The sequence below is a fragment of the Radiomyces spectabilis genome (genome assembly GCF_025331425.1).
Source record: "Radiomyces spectabilis strain NRRL 2753 chromosome Unknown BYT42scaffold_13, whole genome shotgun sequence".
Taxonomy (NCBI): Eukaryota; Fungi; Mucoromycota; class Mucoromycetes; order Mucorales; family Radiomycetaceae; genus Radiomyces; species Radiomyces spectabilis.
In genome coordinates, this window is record NW_026251938.1 from 565,179 (window position 1) to 583,207 (window position 18,029).

The 18,029-nt window shown below is 43.0% G+C and overlaps 7 protein-coding genes across 7 annotated transcripts; 3 read left to right on the forward strand and 4 right to left on the reverse strand.

Annotated features, from left to right (window-relative positions):
* Positions 1–966: 966 nt before the first annotated feature.
* Positions 967–4,434, reverse strand: BYT42DRAFT_110213 (uncharacterized protein). The gene is made up of 9 exons (XM_051562096.1): positions 4,293–4,434; positions 4,112–4,189; positions 3,937–4,037; positions 3,630–3,858; positions 3,001–3,566; positions 2,779–2,929; positions 2,337–2,695; positions 1,614–2,269; positions 967–1,547 (listed from the first exon to the last, which is right to left on the reverse strand). Exons 1-9 carry the CDS (start codon positions 4,324–4,326, stop codon positions 1,301–1,303), a joined length of 2,421 nt encoding a protein of 806 aa, XP_051419670.1. The 5' UTR covers positions 4,327–4,434; the 3' UTR covers positions 967–1,300.
* A 941-nt stretch (positions 4,435–5,375) lies between these two features.
* Positions 5,376–6,222, reverse strand: BYT42DRAFT_584465 (uncharacterized protein). Its single transcript, XM_051569872.1, has one exon. It carries the CDS (start codon positions 6,124–6,126, stop codon positions 5,695–5,697), a length of 432 nt encoding a protein of 143 aa, XP_051419671.1. The 5' UTR covers positions 6,127–6,222; the 3' UTR covers positions 5,376–5,694.
* Positions 6,132–7,010, reverse strand: BYT42DRAFT_617456 (uncharacterized protein; the record flags this gene model as incomplete). Its single annotated transcript, XM_051572187.1, has 3 exons — positions 6,132–6,595; positions 6,699–6,894; positions 6,975–7,010. The coding sequence occupies 3 exons, from the start codon at positions 7,008–7,010 to the stop codon at positions 6,132–6,134; spliced, it is 696 nt and encodes a 231-aa protein (XP_051419672.1).
* A 1,347-nt stretch (positions 7,011–8,357) lies between these two features.
* On the forward strand, positions 8,358–10,039 carry BYT42DRAFT_584469 (pPR-type GPCR protein). Its single transcript, XM_051569873.1, has 7 exons — positions 8,358–8,732; positions 8,824–9,067; positions 9,135–9,190; positions 9,272–9,312; positions 9,381–9,503; positions 9,602–9,730; positions 9,797–10,039. Exons 1-7 carry the CDS (start codon positions 8,504–8,506, stop codon positions 9,923–9,925), a joined length of 951 nt encoding a protein of 316 aa, XP_051419673.1. The 5' UTR covers positions 8,358–8,503; the 3' UTR covers positions 9,926–10,039.
* Positions 10,040–12,681: 2,642 nt separating this feature from the next.
* On the forward strand, positions 12,682–14,077 carry BYT42DRAFT_584476 (uncharacterized protein). Its single transcript, XM_051569874.1, has 3 exons — positions 12,682–12,910; positions 12,981–13,126; positions 13,218–14,077. The coding sequence occupies exons 1-3, from the start codon at positions 12,710–12,712 to the stop codon at positions 13,747–13,749; spliced, it is 879 nt and encodes a 292-aa protein (XP_051419674.1). The 5' UTR covers positions 12,682–12,709; the 3' UTR covers positions 13,750–14,077.
* A 626-nt stretch (positions 14,078–14,703) lies between these two features.
* On the reverse strand, positions 14,704–15,551 carry BYT42DRAFT_617459 (uncharacterized protein; the record flags this gene model as incomplete). The annotated part of the gene is made up of 2 exons (XM_051572188.1): positions 14,704–15,359; positions 15,428–15,551. The coding sequence occupies 2 exons, from the start codon at positions 15,549–15,551 to the stop codon at positions 14,704–14,706; spliced, it is 780 nt and encodes a 259-aa protein (XP_051419675.1).
* A 234-nt stretch (positions 15,552–15,785) lies between these two features.
* Positions 15,786–17,731, forward strand: BYT42DRAFT_538768 (WD40-repeat-containing domain protein; the record flags this gene model as incomplete). The annotated part of the gene is made up of 5 exons (XM_051565520.1): positions 15,786–16,146; positions 16,226–16,332; positions 16,395–17,102; positions 17,189–17,289; positions 17,350–17,731. The coding sequence occupies exons 1-5, from the start codon at positions 15,864–15,866 to the stop codon at positions 17,729–17,731; spliced, it is 1,581 nt and encodes a 526-aa protein (XP_051419676.1). The 5' UTR covers positions 15,786–15,863.
* Positions 17,732–18,029: the final 298 nt, after the last annotated feature.

Below are 18,029 nucleotides of genomic sequence, written 5' to 3' on the forward strand. Positions count from 1 at the left end.
AATGTGGATAATCAGACAAAATTTGCTCCTCAATATTCAACAAGTGAATATGGTTGTGCATGATTTTGAGTCATCATTTTATCCTTTTTTCCCGCAGATCCCCAAATGGATCATCTGCAGATGTGTTACATATCCACAGAAACCCCAGTCCAATTCGGCATCCCTTCGCTACAATTGCTGAACCTAGTTGCGTCGTCCGGAAAAAGGGTTCCGTCAAGTAGTCGTTTAGACGTCTTACCAACAGCTCTCTGCCTGCACCCACGTGCCACCATACATGGGAGTACGGTGGATTACGAGCAGGACAAATCATGGGTTTGCCAATGGAGGTTCGAATGGTTTTCATGTTGGTGACGGTGGGGGACGTATGTACTTGGTTGGCAAGAGAGTAGGCACATTTCGCTAACCTGACAGGAATATGTGGACCATTGGCATCGGATTGAGTGCTAATTGACCGGTCAGAAACCAAGGTTGGTTGGTAAAGTCCTTGAGAAACGTTCTTAAGGAAATCGACATCACTTGAATGTATGAGAACTCTGGTAAAAAAAAATGGACTGTAAGCATATTGATTCCTTGGTACCAGAAACTCTTACCTACTTTGACGGCTTTAATCAAATTCAGTGAACAGTGTATAAACAGTCAAGGTCTTGACACCATGGAGCTGGCTGGACGGTTGAGTATCGAGACGTCGGCTTGAGGAATGCGATTGACAATGTACTCCTGATAGAAATTGGAAGTCCTATTTTGAGAAAATCAGACTTTCAAGAGACTAACTCACCCGAGACATACGGTACAATTCGGAACGAATCATTCACCCTAATCGGCATTGCTAAGGTAACGGGTAGATAAGTACTATGATCGATGAATGAGTGTTTATTGCTAAAACTTGCCTTTGAATCACCTTGATATGCCTTGCTTGAATAGAGAACGTAGATGTGCATATGGAAATAGGAAATATGAAGAAAAAATAAGGTGGAAAATAGTGAAAAAGGAAGAAGTATAATCTTAAATAAAAATAAAAAATCGAACGAAAGAAGCCTAATCTGAATCAAAATATCAATATTTTTTTTTCTCAAGCGGAAAATCATCGCTTTATGCAGGTCATATAAAGTGCGGTTCAGGAGGGCCCCTGCAGCTCCCACGCACATGAAAGTGATAACCTTTCTCCAACAACCAAACGCATCACAGTATTGTCAAGTCGCAACATGTTACATTGATAAATTACATTACAAAACTCAATAATATACAGAGAAGAAAAACAAGAACAATATGTATACATGGATGGTACAGATACAAGCAACGATTAGCGTCGCTCCTTGACCAGGTATTTTAGAAATGCAAACGCTACCGTCATGGTGATACCGATAAATATGCATAATCGTATCACGTCTCTCCAAAAGGCCTGTCCATTGAACCCGAATCGAGCCAAGATGATGGGACCTGGAATTTGGATATCCGCAATCGATTTGTCCCGCAACGTGATGTCCTTCAATTCGTTCACAATGAGCGCTTCATAACCATAGTTGAAAAAACTAAGATACTGCAACCAGCTATAGACGGCCAAGAAAAAATCATTTAGCTTTGGCTTCTTGGTCCATCTTTCGAAACTATCTTACCTTAGAAATGAAGGGATATGATCTATAAAAGAAACCGGATCAAAACAAAGGACAAGTGAGTCAGTGGTCCGTCCGACGTCCCGATCTGGTTCCCTTTCGGTCATTAACCTACCTTTGTTCAACAGGAACCCTCCAAACAACATGGAAAATAGAATCACAAGATTTGCCAAGAGATTAGCGGCGGAGATACTCTTAAAGGCGGTGGCAAAACACAAACATAGACCTGCTGCGGCTAGGTTGAACAGTACCAGCACCAGCAAAAACTTGCCAAAAACGTAAAGAGCCGGATTCAGACCAATCATGTAGTAAGCGACGGAACCCATCACCAGCGGTGGCAAGACACGTAAAGGGATGATGTCAAACAAAATCTTGGCTACAAAGTAGCTTGAGGGCGCATAGTACCCGTTTTCTCGCTCACGCATGTACAACACACGTTCCTTGCTAAACATGTCAAGAGCACTGGTGGAAGCAAAACCCAGTAAAGCGCACATGAAAAACAAGACCCCCAAACGATTTTGAATACCCGACAGATCCATCTCCACTTGCCAGAATAAACTGCCAAGTAACACACCCAGCGCGATCGAGCATGCAAAATGGGCAAAGAAAAGAAAAGGATTTCGATACAGATTGATAAAAGTTCGTGACGATAAAAGTGACTAGAGGATATAAAAAAACAGAAATGAGTTGACCGCCGTCACTCACATAAATTCCTTTTTCACTCACAGTTTCATGCAAGAATTGGACCATTGAAAGGGCGTGGGGAGTGTCAGAGGAAGCACCGACACGGACAGAGTAAGGGTGAGGATCGGCCGTCGCTTGTCGAATACGGGTTTTCACCACGCGTGCAAGGGCCGATGATTTGTATGATTCGAAAAGTTGATGGGTATGGTTGGATTCCGAAAGCAAATCAAAATCGCCCGTATTGGTACGATCGCCTACCGAACGCCAAGCATCATAGATTAGTTGGCTCGACTCTTCCGCTTCAGTGGACAAATCGTTTAGTCGCTGTTCGCCTTCATCGTCATCGTCCAAGGATTCCTGTGGCTGGTTCGTCTCTTCAGGCTTCTTCATGGTCAGATCAACTAGAAAAAACAAGGCGACGACATCGTTGTCAATACGGCTATTGTTGGCACAAAAGAGAATTTAACCAAGCATTGGGGCTTACTCAGATAATCGGCGACATTGTATCCTTCCGGCACGGGAAACCCAATGTCACGAAAGTAACGCGGCGTGTCATTGACCGCACCAAAATAGACCATTTGGCCAGCCGCAAGGAGTAACAATGAATCAAACATTTTAAAAATATTCGAGCGCGGCTGTGCAAAGAATATGCGGTGAGCTCACATACAGACAGTAGGCGCGGTTGAACATAGTCTGGGTAGCTTACCTGGTGAATGGTGACGACAACAGTGCGTTGACCTTGTTTTGCCAAGCGTTGCAGACAGGCCATGACAATTCCAGCATTGTAGGCGTCCAGACCACTGGTGGGTTCATCCAGAAACAGCAAACTCGGATTGGTGACCAATTCTTTGCCAATACTCACGCGCCGTTTTTCACCGCCACTGATACCGCGCTGACCGGGCACACCGATCATGGAATCGGCAATGGATTCAATCCCGAGCTCATTCATCACATCGGCGACTCGTTTTTGTTTTTGTTTGACATTCATACTTCGAGGCAAACGTAACATGGCAGCATACATCAGGGTTTCACGCACCGTCAAGGTGCCCATCAAGGTATCATCCTGATCCACGAACCCTGTCATGCGTTTGAATTGACGTCGATCAGGGACATGTCCGTTGATCTGAATGCGACCGCTTGTCACACCACGTTTATGTTTCCGGGAAAGGATATCCAGTAAACTCGATTTACCAGCGCCCGACGGACCCATAATTGCCAGCATCTGTCCGGGCTCCACATAGCCGCTTAATCCCGAAAGGATGTCACGTCCAGCTATAATATCAAGCATGATCAGAATAAGACTTACCTCGCAGAATGAATAACAAAAAACCTTACCAACGCTGTAGCAAACATCATCAAAGGTGAGAAACACTTGCTTGTGATCGGCTCTTATGCTGGCAGCAGCCAGTTCTTGTTCGTCGTCGGATTCGGATAACTGAAGCTGGCTGCCGTACAAACGGCGTTGGCGTTTCACGGTCACTTTAGTCACGACAAAAATGATGAGACACACCATGAGGATGGCGCTGACGATCATCGATTCTGTGTAACGTGAAAATTGACGTTCCTGAAAAATAAAAAAAAGAACGTCGACGGTCAATTTAATACCGCAAATCGGATCTATGCGTGTGCGGATGATACTTGCGATAGGCTGAGCGTCCAAAAAATCCTGCTCGTTGGCACATTCACCGACATCGCAAGCGAGAGCGATGTTATCGGGGAAAACACTGACCAGTGTGGAATATTCTGCAATTGAACATGAGCATGGTTGCACGAAAAAGGAAACTTATTCGAGAAATAGTATTTGGAACGTGGGTTACCATTGTACCAGCAATCCTTTCCATCTTTACAGTACCATTCAGAGGGTCCTTTCACATTGGCTACGAGCTCCGACATATCTGCAGGAAAAAAAAAATCAGTCGGCGCACATACCAACCCCCAACCCCCAACCCCCTCTCCTCCGCCACAATATCCATCTTCATTTTTCATTCGACGACTTGCCTACTTCTTTTCCGCACATGAACGCGTCTTTCATGCAACCACATTTTGCTTTTTTACATACACCGTGAACATTTTCATGATCGTCCACTATCGATTTCCAACGATTCAGCGTTCTGTTGGTGCATAACCGTCCATCATGTTCTCACCTGTCTGTGTGCACTCGGATAACTCGCAGTAAAATTGTTCTTCAGCATCTTTCCAAAACTGAAATACACACTCCTGCTGAGGCCATTCACACTGCAGTGATACATGGGTATTATCAATCCATGGAATGTCTATTTGAATTTACATTGGTGTGTCATTGAGAATCTCGGCCTAGACCAACGTGGATCAGTCCTTACTTGTTGTATCACACCATGCATGCATGGATTTCAGTCCAATGGCAGATTTTATGCAGGTTGCATTGCTTCCTTTGAATCGTTGACAGGCGAAATCATTCTGACAAACGTTGCAGTTGACCCCACCCCAGCTACAATCACCAAATCAATGGTCATCAATACAACTAGAATTCAAAGTACATGTCTACCAGCCCCGTAAAAAAAGCACAAGGCAAGTTGAAAATAACAGCGTACCCGTCATCGCATTCGCACTTGTCACCCTTTCGTATTGGTCGTTCGGTCTCGTAGAGAGATCCGCATAATGGCTGCGAGCAATCGAGATCACCTAAGCAATAAAAATAGATAAGTCTTTAATACACAAGGCCAAGTGGGGCGATAAAACCAGGGCCGAACACTTTACCCCAGCCCGTTGGACATTCACAGGCACCGCTGACTTGGCAGTCCCCGCCATTGGTGCAAGAATTGGTGGGTAATTGACAGTTGAAGCAGATGGGACACTCAGGACATGAGTCTTGTCGCTTGTCCAGCCATCGTAGTGTTCGTATTTCTTTGGTCATGGTCGTTCAAAGCGGGGTAGACGGTGGAAAGGGGAACAGAAAAAGTGGGGGGACGGTGACACACTGGTTACAGACACAGTCACGAAGGAAATTTCCAAAGGAAACCCAACCATATTATGCAAGAAAATTTGGGTGTAGATGATAACCAAGCGGGCTGAAGGAAAAAAAAAAAAAAAAAAAAAAAAAACCTTGTAACATTATCCCAATACTTGATATCACATGCATGATTCCAGCACGTAGGAACCAAGACAGTAACAATATGATAAAATGGCGATGTCTCGTTGGTCGATAAAGCGAGCGGTGTCTTACAACCTGAGAACACCGTGGTGCTTCTGGTGGGAAAAAACACAACCCAAAAGCAGGTTCTTTGCTATCTATAAAAGGCAAGCATCAAAAGATAATACCGTCAAGTCTTAAAATAGAAATGGCACATACCTTTTGACAAGTGCAAAATAAGAAGCTCGGCATTTACTGTAGATGACAAGATAAAAGAAGGACATACCCTGGTTACATTGCAAAGATGTATTTTATTTTTCTTGAACATGCAGAAATAAATGTATTTTTGCTCCAGGCATAAAATATGGGATAAGTATAGTACGGAAAAGACGGAATAGTGAGTGACAGGAAAAGAGTGCGATAACGAAAACAATGCTGTGAAAAAAAAAGGATAGAAAGCAAACAACAAACAGGGTCATGGAAAAAAAAATGATAATAATAGTAATAAATGATAACATGGGAAAACCGACAAGGGATGGAGATGCAAATGATGTCAATGACAGGGTCCAAATAAAGGTAGATTATTTTGGACGGGAGGGAAATCTTTTGACGTGATGATAGCATGAAGACATGAACTCTGTGTTGGCGGATTTCCGATGATCTAATAAAGAAATGAGACCCAAAAAGAATGAGAAAAACCCGTATGAATGATCGATGACACATGCCATCTATTTCTGCTTACGGCAATGTGTCAAACCTTCTTCATCGAGCATGGCATGTAAAATGCGCCTTCTAGCGTTGATAAACCAGTTGCTGATTTGATTCAGGGTAAGATCCGTTTGTCGTGCTAGAGCGGCCTTTTCTTCTTCCGTTGGATAAGGATGTTTCTTGTGCTTGGCAAGCCAGTCTCGCAGAATCGCCGTAACAGCTTTAGGTAGATTGCCCCGTCTGCGTTTTCGACCAGCCACAATCACCATTTCCGACCGACCAGCGGCAGGAGACGGAGTGGAGGTGCTGGCGGAGATGCGTGTGGACCGAAGCGTTCTTGCGTATTTTCCTTTTGGTATGTGCTGCGCCATGGGTGGTGGCGTAGTACTGAGTCGCTGTGGGGAAGGTAGATCCCTCGCCAAGGGAGGCGTAGGTGATGACACAAGGGACGGAACAGGAGATAATCGGTCTGCATGCTCTTCCACTGGGAAAAAAGGGGGAGGAGAGAAGAAAAATAATTTAACACCATACTTTTTTTTTTCTGAATCGGTCTGCGCGCACAGACCCTTATATGGATGTGGGCTTACCTCTGGATGAAGTCATGACGTCTGTCCAGAATCGGCCATTATTCTCTAGCATTTGATGGATTCTTTTTTTATGTGATTCAATAAAAGGAACGTAGTGAGGATCGCCATACGGAATGTGGATATGTTCGTGATGGCCCGATCCGTTATCGAGATATTCATGATCATGGAATAAGATGATGGGACTGAACGAGCGCAGCTGCAGAAATACATAAAAGAAATTAGCGAAATCATGATAAGCCGATATTTTCGTCATAGAAATCATGGCCCAGGGCTTACCTTTCTGTCCAAAGTAGGTGACGGGTATCCTGACATGACAGTTGAAGAATGTTGGTTAAATGAAGTGAATCGGAAAAACGTATGTCAATGAGAAAAAACGTCGCTAACGAAGAACCAGAGGAAGAACAAAAAATAAAAATGAAGAGTTTTGTTCGCTGAGACGAAAAGGTTTGCAGGAAATAAAAGATAATAAAATAAAATAAAAAAGAGACACGCGAGTATGTGTATGTGAGAGACAGAGAGGAAGATGGAGATAAAAGAAAAGAAGAGGAAGAAAAGAGAGAGCAGAAACACAGACAATATATAGAAAGCTCAAGAATCAAGAGAAACTGGTTAACTGGTTAAAGATAGAGATGGGAGTGTGTCTCCATAGAAAAAAAAGCCACCTGTACAACGCGTGACCAGAAAATGACATGCAAAAAAAAAAAGAAAAAAAAAAGGCTGCCGGGAGTTCTCAAGCCGCTCTTATTATTGCACCCCTCAAACTCAAAAAGACGTGATGTTGGTAAGAGATGACAGAAACGGGATACAAAGTGTGAGAAAAGATTGGGGGGACACACGCACACCCGCTTCCACTGGAGGAGTTTACGTCGGACTACGCATTGGCCAGCTTTCAATCCGTTTTCGTCGACAAAGTAACTCGGCTAATTTAGTCAAACTGTCATGTCCCTGAGTTTCTGATAGGCTTCACGATTTTTTCATCTCCATAGTTTTTTTTTCTACTGTTTCATCTTCAAAATGGGTTGAATGGAGTGTTTTCAATGGATATCTTTATCCCATTTATCAATAATTTGATAGCTATTCTCCTAAAGTGGGCTGCTTATCTTCAATATTTCCCGTTATTTTTTTTCCCTTGGGACGGATTTCTTTTGGGAGCATGGAAAATAATGACTGTATCACTCTTAAACAGCACTGTAAAGAAGTTAGGTAACGAGTGAAGTAACTAAACTTAGTCTATAAATGGGTCGCCCTCAGAACGTTTCACATTTAACCTGCAACACTATTTCTCACATGGGTAATGTCGTCTTTTTTCCTTCTATCCAAGCGGAGATTGGAGCTGATCGTCCCCATTTAGACACCTAAAACGTGATTCTGTTTGATTTTTCACAGACTGATTGTGCAGCCTAACCTTGCATCAATGAAATGCATGCATAATCTTTTTTTTTCTTCAAGCCAACGTTGCTGTGTATCCTTCTTTTCACATGTTCGAAAATAGGAAAATATGAAAGCATGACCCACTTTGTCGCCCATGGCACCTTGTTAGCAACAAAAAAAAAAAAAAAAAAAAAAAATTATTATCATCCAACCATTTCGATTCCTCACGAAGCAGTCACATCGTCCAAAGATCGATTAACTTGCTCAACCTTTGGGGACAAAAGTGTATGAATGACCAAGCATACAACTGAAAAGCTGCGTTGCCGGATAATAAAATAAAGACACTTTCCTATATTTTAGTGGGACGGGTTTCACTCGAGTTTTTTTTATTTCTTTGATTCTCTTTATTCATTCTGATCATTCAACAATCGCACATGGGAGTTCAACGACGTACCATGCACAGAGCAACCGACGACGACGACAGTACTACCGGACTGTTAGCCAAGCCAAGTCAACCACCACAACATAAATCGAAAACATTGACTTGGAACGAAATCCCAAAATGGATGCAAGATAATCAGTATATTACGACGGGCTATCGGTATCCAACAGGAAGCTATACCGGATGCATCAAAACCCTCTTCTTCTTACATAATGAAAGTGGTGAGTAGCGCACACGAAATGGATACAAACATCCTCGGCGATTGAAATCATTGATGCTGTGCATATTAACACCAAAGCAATTCTTGGCCAGTTAATATCTGGAGTCATCTCATCGGGTTCCTCGTGTTTGTTTGGTTGGGTGTCGATTTTCTGTACAACCAACCTTTCTCAGACAGTCTGACCACTTTTGACATTGCCTATTTCCTCATTTTCATTGGTGGCGCGCTCTGTTGCCTAGGCTTCAGTAGCAGTTTTCACTGTTTCTCCTGTCACTCGGAACCAGTCGCCATCACATGGAATCGATGCGATTACGCAGGTATCACCACCCTCATTGTGTAAGTTGAATAATTTTGCAACAGAAAAATTGACGTGCCTGACATGCTGTCCTTCTTTCCCCCGTAGAGGTTCCTACTTTCCTGTCGTTTATTATGGTTTCCACTGTCATCATGCACTCCAAAGTAGGTTCATTGTTTACGAAAACTTTGACTTGCTTGTTTGTTTACTAAAAAATTTCTGTTTCGATCGTTTTTGACAACTAGCAATATACCTGTCCATTGTAGCTGTTCTTGGAAGTTGTACGGTGGGTTGACATTCCGTTGTTCTCAGATCAAAGTAGTTTTTCATCCGCTCATTGGGGTATTTTGGTAGGCGGCCGTGACGCTGTTAAAACATTTTAGAACACCTGCGTACCGCTGGGTTCGAACGTCGCTGTTTTTGGCGTTGGGATGCTTTGGTGTGGTGCCAACTTTGCATGGCATTTATTTATACGGCGTAAGTGATCGAATCCTGATAATAATTTTCCGTGGGGATGGGAGTTTGCTGTCAAACGATGGGTCACTCAAAAAAAACGGTTTCAAAAACAAAAACAGTTGCGTAATTCCTTCGAAACCATCTCACTGTCGCATATGGCAATGATGGGTTTGAGTTACATTAGTGGTGCCTTAATTTATGGATGCAGAGTGCCTGAACGATTCCGACCGGGGTTATTTGATATTTGGGTAGGTGGAAAGTCGCTTTTCGTTTTTGAAAGAGATAGAAGTCAAGAGCTGAACAACATGACGTAGGGCGCGTCGCACCAAATCTTCCACTTGGCGGTCGTGGCGGCGCTGTGGGCTCACTACACCGGTGTATTGAAAGCCATGGCTTTTTGGCACGATAAGAATAATAACATGTGTGCGACCTTTCTTCCATAAGCTTATTTCGTCATCTCAAAATAGAAGTTCTATCCAACCTCATTACCCTAACTATCCTCTTACCATTAAAAATGCCTTTCATGCTCAGATCTCCGTTCCTGGAATATACCGTTGGCACATTTTTCTCCAAAAGTACCTTTTTTGTAGACACCATTTGGTTTGAGCTCATTGATCTTACTACATATTGGATATGGGTGCAATAATTCCAGTATGTTCGAGTTTGGCACCTGACACGAATAAATTGTAACCATTGTGCAGTCTACAGTCGTAAAGCCACTTGTTGATATTAGTAGCCAAGACGCCTTGTCTTAGTGGGATCTATCATACGTCAATGCCTGGTACTGACTGGTGTCGAAAGAATGACTCTAGTACTGCCTCTTTTTTTCACCTGTCTGTCTTTGTGAGTTTGATTAGCGGCGCTGGGGTTGAGGAGAATGGATGGATGTCTTCTGTAACCTGACGTTGTGATGGGCGGGATTCCGTCAAGGTTGCACATGCGTCCTTGGCGAGAAAAAATACCCTCTATTTTCTACTGTGAACACAACAAAACTTTATGCAAAAATTCCAGCCCAGTTTCCCCGACCCATTCCTCTGACATTTTTGCACCCGCTTCAAAACATCCAAAAAAAAAGAAGAGTCTCGTGCTTGCATGCTTGTTTTTCGTTATCAGATCTTCTCATCCTTTGAAAATTCTGATTTAGGTCCCAGTGAAAATTTCGGAACTCTCAAAAGAATGCATCTTTTGCTAAAGAAAAAACACATGCAGCAGACGAAACTAAAAAATACTGTAAACGAAAAATAAGAAAAAGTCACTGTTTATCCACAACTACTGTATCCGCACCAATGAGTTTGAATCGCAGTAATTATGGTCAAAGTGACAGATGCTTTGTCTTTGGAAAACTGACGTGGTTCTGATACATGCTGATTTCTTAAACAAACAAAGGTACACCCCGTTCCAGGTCACGATAACATCACAACCATCTAGCTTCTTTCCTTTTTTAAGATCTGGCCCTGATTTTAAGGTCCACTTTCGGCGTGTCGTCCATTCATTTGAAACGATCTGCGACTATTACAGTTCTGCCTTTCCATGTCCGTGCATCAAAATAGTTCTCCATTCCCACCCTCCCGGGCGAACTTCAACCCAATAAAGTACTGTTTGTCAAAACAACGACGCTTCGCGGTTATGGCACAAATTCAGGCAATGGCGTTACGTTGCAAGTTACTTTCACTTTGGTATAAAGAGCATTACTGATTTCAAAATATTACAATTGAAACGCATCTCCTTTTAGATTTTGTCATCGATATGATATCTTTTTTATTATTATTGTGTTAGCCTCAATGTCTTTTTCAATATTTTGTTTATTCCAAATCCTGTCGTAAAGAAAAATATGGGCAATACTGTAGTATCATTGAGGGTAGCTTCTTTTCGAAATTTATTCCTGATTCTTTTTCCCTTACAATATAGAAATTTTGATTGTCTACAATATTTGGTTGCTCCTGGTCTGCTGAATGGAATTGCAGTCGAAAATGTAGGTCAAATATTTTATAATTGATAGCAAAAATGAGAGGCAGTGAATGGTGGTAATTATATTTAGATAAAAATTTGTCATAGAGATATTAACGCTTCAACCAATGCATTGCCAGTATCATTCAACACTTGGACATTTGATCCATTATAGTCTCTTCAAATGTTCTTTCAAATTAAGTTCAAGTATGCTTGGATAACTGTTTGCAAGTTAATCAATGAATTAATGCAGTTTGTCTCAGGAGTGGCTTCGTGTTGTGACTCGGTCAAGCAAAAGAAAAAAAAAAGTTTTTCTTGAAAGATCACTCTAGCTTTCGTGGAAATACACCAGCTAAATGACATGCTGAATTATGGAAATATATTGCATGGTGTGGAACATTGCTCCATAAAGTCTAAGAATATAAAATGAAAAGATGTAGTTTTCTATCATTATCGAACACCAGGTCAGCCATTAAGATAACTTTGCTAGCATTGGTTCGAATGATCTGACTCGGGAAGAGACATTGAATCAGCTGGCGATCTGTTTTTTTAGAAGGAGAAAGAGAAAAAACGAAATCAACTTGTTTTCACATGTGATTGTCTGACAGATAATGCCCGTACCAATAGTTTTTGGATGGTTGTTCCAAAAAAAAAAAAAAAAGCCGTTGGTAAGTTGGTTATCTGTCTACACTACCGGTGCTTGTACGCTGTTAGAACTCCTTGAATAAAGCAAGGTGGATCGTATCCGCTTTTCCGCGACAAGACAAGAAGATACATATTTGCGGTTACAGCATCCGTTCTGTCCGTCTGAGCTTCTCCTGTTATTGACCAATGAATGACCCGAGATTTGTTGGGCGCGGCCGTGTCGCATAAAGCATGTCACCCAGTAACGAAATAATTGCGTTGCGTAGGTATACCCTTCACCACTTTATAATAAGATCAATGTGTGAATTGGCCAATAGGTTTTATGAGAGAGCATAGCCACATCTTTTTTTTTTTGCGCAATACAGAACGGCTTTATCATGTCTGCAGCAAAAAAAAAGGTCGTCCCATGCTATTCATGATGGCGGAGTCTTAATCATTTGGCTGGCCTTGTCAAGGACACCGAAAATCCCCAATCACTGACCGTCTCATTTATTTCCATCGGATGGGCTGATTTTTGGTTTCGGGCTGCAACACCGATATGCCCAATTGATTTATAAAGCGACACGATAAGCTGATGCGCACTTTTTTTTTTTGTTTTTTTGTATTGTTTCTTTTTCCTTGTTCCTTTTCGGATAATGAACGCCACTATCGCGGCCGAGCCATACCAGCTCAACTGGCTGGAAACTCAATGGGAGGAAATGTACAAAGGGCGCAACCCTTTGCTGGTCACCGGTGTTTTCGCCTTTGTGATGCACGAACTCGTCTATTTTGGTCGATTTATTCCATTCCTTATTTGCGACTTTATCCCCTATTTCAAACAATACAAGCTTCAACCGGTAAGTGGTCATCGGTTGCACGAAATGGTCTAGAAAAAAAACCGGCTGATGTCAAATATGTTACGTGTAGAACAAAGTTAACAAGGCTTCAGATTATTGGAAGTGCACGAAACAAGTTTTGTATCAGCATCTGTTGTTCGAAGGACCATTGATTTTCTTCTTCCATCCAATGGCCACTTTATGCGGTATGAAGGTGGCGGCGCCTTTCCCTCAATGGTAAGCAGAAAAAAAAAAAAAGAAAAAGGCGAATTTGAGTTTCTTGAGGACACAGTAACAGGAGAATGACAGAGTTAACCGTGAATGATAGGCAATACATTTGGCCGCAACTCGTCATCTTTTTCGTATTTGAGGATTTTTATCACTACATTGTTCACCGACTGATGCATTGGCCACCGTTGTACAAGAAGATCCACAAAGTTCATCACGAATATGCCGCTCCTTTCGGTATCGCAGCTGAATATGCTCATCCCTTGGAAACGTCTATTTTGGGATTCGGTACCATTGGTGGTCCGTTGATCTACCATTTAGTCAACAAACAATACGTGCATGCAGGACCACAGTGGGATCTTCATCTTGTTACGGTCTTGTTATGGATTGTGTTGCGTTTAATTCAAGCGATCGATGCTCACTCGGGTTACGATTTCCCTTGGTCGCTGTGCCATTGGATCCCATTCTGGGCCGGTGCCGATCACCATGACTACCACCACATGGCATTTGTTGGCAATTATGCTTCCACCTTCCGTTGGTGGGATTACCTTCTTGGCACCGATAAAAAGTATCGTGCTTACCGTCATCGCCAAGCGGAGGAACGTCGTCTCAAGGAAAAGAAAAAACTCTAAGGGACAAAAAATTTTCCCTCATGTTTCACTCGCTTTATTTTTAAATCAACTTTTTTTTTTCGCTTTTCCTCCCTACTCGCGTTGATCTTATTCTTCCACCAGCTTAGACATTATTCCTATTTCATCAATAATTGTATTTGTAACTTTTTTCCCCGTAATATCCTTATTCTGCTTTCCATCATTATCTTTTCTCATTGAAAGACATCATCGGACAATCCGTTTCGCTTTTAATAAAATTATGTTCAGGCGGATGAATTATTTACTCTGGCGGTCTTTTAATGGACGGAGAAAGTGCACGCTGAATAGAAAGATAGAATCGGCCCAAAAAATCGAAGCGACAGCAAAGCCGATGTGCCTTGCCGCTGCTTTATAGGCTGCTTGTGAAATACATCTTTTTCAATCACATGCAAGACATTCGTTCCTTTTAGCAAGTTTCTGCGCCGAGCACACCCATAAACTTGTCGCAAATCCTGTGTCGCCTGATAACTGATATAAGAATTTGTCGCAAAAATCATAGCTTGTCTACAGTCAAAGAGACCGCGAAAGCAGTTTCCGGTAGGTTGCTCTGCCACGATCTTTGATCCGTTTTAGTTTTTCGAAAATGAGAACGACGAAATAGCTGAAATTCGATTGGCGTGACGCGGCGTTATTTGAAAATCAACAATTTCACTTATTTTTTTCTGCAGATGACGCTTGCCTCATTGCAATAACTTAGTTACAAGTGAAAAGCGATTAATTTCTAAAGCACGATTTCTTTTATTTAGGCGATATAGTTTGACCAACCATGTAATAAACTTTAGCACAATGGGACTCTTTGGATGATATGGTTGAGTAGACAATGTTTTACGCGATCTGCGAATGTTTGCATAGGGTGTTTATCGTTTATGATGTTGACTATGGTGGCTCCGATTGATTGTGGCTGATGGAGAAAGGAAGGATATGTTGTTCTAAATTTTATACGAGTGGCGATAGGGTAGGTTCTCTGCGACGTTTCAATGCTTCCCAGTAGGCACGGATTCGGCCACCTATGGAGTGAAGAAGCAAGATCCGTCGACTTGGAGGTGGAAGAATTCGTTGGATTCGATGCTCACCAATGTAGCCCTGGTTATCAAATGTGTATAGAAAAACGCCTTCTACGTGACGTACCGCTCCCATGGCATTCAAACCAAGGATACGTCCTAATCCAAGCGATGATCGGCGTACTCCCTCTAACCGCCATCGTACCTGTAGGTACCGCACATGCGACGACGCTTGCTTATCGATATCGCTCAGCGGTGAATAGGTTAATCTGTTTGAATCTGCTATTGGAAGCAGTTTGTGTGTGTGTTTTATCATCATGGTTTTTGAACCGTCATCGTTGTCGGAAAAATCGTCGGGATCGTGACTTTCCGGAAGCACTCGCATTCGCACAATCTCCAGTTGAATATCATCAAAATAAAGTCGCAGACTCCACCTTAGCATTTGTGCTATGCCTAAATAAGCGGTACGGCCGTGAACCGAAATTCGCGTATAGTGAGGGTCGGTCAATACGATATCGTTGGCATAGATAGTATGTTCTGTTAAGCCGGAAGCGAAAAACTGGGGAAGATCGTCTTGCAAGGTAGTGATGGCTAGCAGTCCAGTAGTTTAGTAAAATCTCGTCATGATTGGCTATCAAGCGTTTCCTTATCAATCTTACCATGACCTATCCGCAGCTCATACTCATTGGGCGGTTTGCGTTTCGTTTCTGACGTGTCGCGTCGATGAGAGGTCGAATGGAACATGGCCCATGAAGCGGCTTTGCAGGAACGAACCATTGCCATTGGCGGTAAACAAAAGGTAGAAGAGACTGGTCGCGATAAATATGCCCTACGTCTAGGTAGAACAGTAGGGGACCCAAGTTTATGTATAAAAGTGTGCGCACGGAATACCATATCAAAACGTTGTTTTATTGTTCAAGTGGAAAGCCTAAAAAAGCCAGGATTGCATGAAAAAAGTATCGGATTGTTGATACTATTTCAACGTCACGATCTCACGTGTCACAACCCTCCGCAGAGCCAGGTCGTTCCCTTTTTGCAGTCTCTTTTTCACGTAGTTGCCCATCTGTTTTTTTTTTTTTGGTTCTGGCCATCTCCATGGGTAGCATCACCAAGTTCGATACTGCGCATGAGGATCTTATTCACAATGTAGCCTATGACTTTTACGGCAAACGGCTCGTTACTTGCTCCTCGGATCAGCGATTGAAGGTCTGGGATTTTGTGGAGCGCGACGAATCCTCAGCCTGGGAATTGAACGATTCGTGGAAGGCTCACGATGCGTCTATTCTGAAAGCGATATGGGCTCATCCTGAATACGGACAGGTTATTGCAAGCTGCTCGTTTGATTGTACAGTGAAAATATGGGAGGAGCAGATATCGGGTAATAATCAAGAGTGAAAAAAAAGGGCGTCTCCAAGGGGGAAAGCCATAGACCGCTAAATGACCCTGCTTCGTATTAGAACCTAAAATGAGCCAGAAACGATGGTTTGAAAGAGGTCGATTATCGGAATCCAGTGGCGTGGTATTAGATATTGCATTTGCACCTATGCAAGGCGCATTACGGCTGGTATATTGATAATTTTTGATGTCTTCATAAATCATCTTCCACTTGTCTAATGGAACCTATAGGCTTCATGTTCGGCCGATGGAATTGTTCGCATCTACGAGGCACCAGAACCGACGGATTTATCACAATGGTCAGAGGTGGAAGAATTTGAAATTTCAACGGCTCAATACGGAGCGATGGATGCGTCCAAAGTTCCATCGTCCCAAGGCTTTGGATCAACGGCACAGCAGCAGCAACAGCAACATCAGGCACTATCGTATCAACAACAACAGCAGAAACAATCCCCCTACCCTTATCAAGCACTACCACCTCATCATCTGACATCCACATCTCAGCAGCAGCAGGCCCTGTCGTCGCAGTCATCCCATCATCCTTATCTTCCGCAACATCCTTCGTCTATGCAACCGGCTAACAATCACAGCACGAGTTCCAGTAACAGTTCGGTAGCCAGCCACACAGCTACCGGTGCTGGGAGCGACGGAGGCATGTTCGGATCGCGGATGACGAATGCAGGTGGTATGGGAGGCTACTCGGGCGCCGTGGTACCTGTGAATCAAGGACAGGGAGTGTCGCCTGGCTCGTCCATGATACCGAACCCGGGATTAAGCCAATTACAATCTGGTTCCGGCGTCACCGGAGCTGTGAGCAACGTATCCAGCAGTTATCATCGCACCATGGATATCAATAGCGGTTACTGTATTGATTGGTGTCCCAACCGCACAGCCACTGCCATGATGGTCGTAGGTCTTGGTAAAGAAATCGGGGCAAGGGTAGGTTCAATAATCACACAGCCAGAAGACGACAACAACTACCACGACCAATGACACGGCTTTTTTTTTTCTTTTTGTTGCCTTAGATATTCAAACATGATGGTCATAATCGATGGTATCCTGCTGAATTTCTTCCTGGCCACACACAGGAAGTGCATGACGTGAGTTGGGCGCCTAGTATGGCAAGGTAAGAGCATTGAATCATTGAAATTGAAATTATGTCGCGTCGTGTGTTAAAGAATGGTAGATCGTATCAATTAATTGCCACTGCGTGCAAGGATCACTATGTACGAATCTACAAGTTGACGGAGCAGCCTTTGGCTGGTACACCCAACGTAGGGACTTCGGGATCATCACGATCGGGATCAAACCGACAAGGCGGCGGATTGGGCAGCTCAAGTCGGCTGGGGCATCGTCCCATTCATGTGGAACTGATAGCTTCCTTCAATGACCATAATGCTGAAGTATGGCATGTGGAATGGAATGTGACTGGAACTATTCTTTCGTCTTCCGGTGACGATGGAAAACTGCGATTATGGAAAGCAGGATATGACGGCGAATGGCGATGTATGGCTGTCATCACAGGCAATCAACAACAGAACGCTCCCACCCATTCAATAGGTATATAATCACATCTTAATAGAATATCATCAATGACTGGATACTTTTTTTACGTATTTTGAATTTGCAAAGCTTCTGAAAGACCACAGTGTCTGTATTATACGATAAACATAACAGAAGAGCATGAAAAAAGAGAAGATGCAACAGCTGGGTAAATAGAAAAATAAGAACAAGTGACAGTGGTTAACGAGAAATAGGAAGGAAAACTAGATGGTATGTAATGGGGGGAAAGACTGCGACATGGATAACATCATTCCAGTAAGGGGGCGAGTGCGCAACATTGGGGGGGGGAAAGAAAAAAACTGG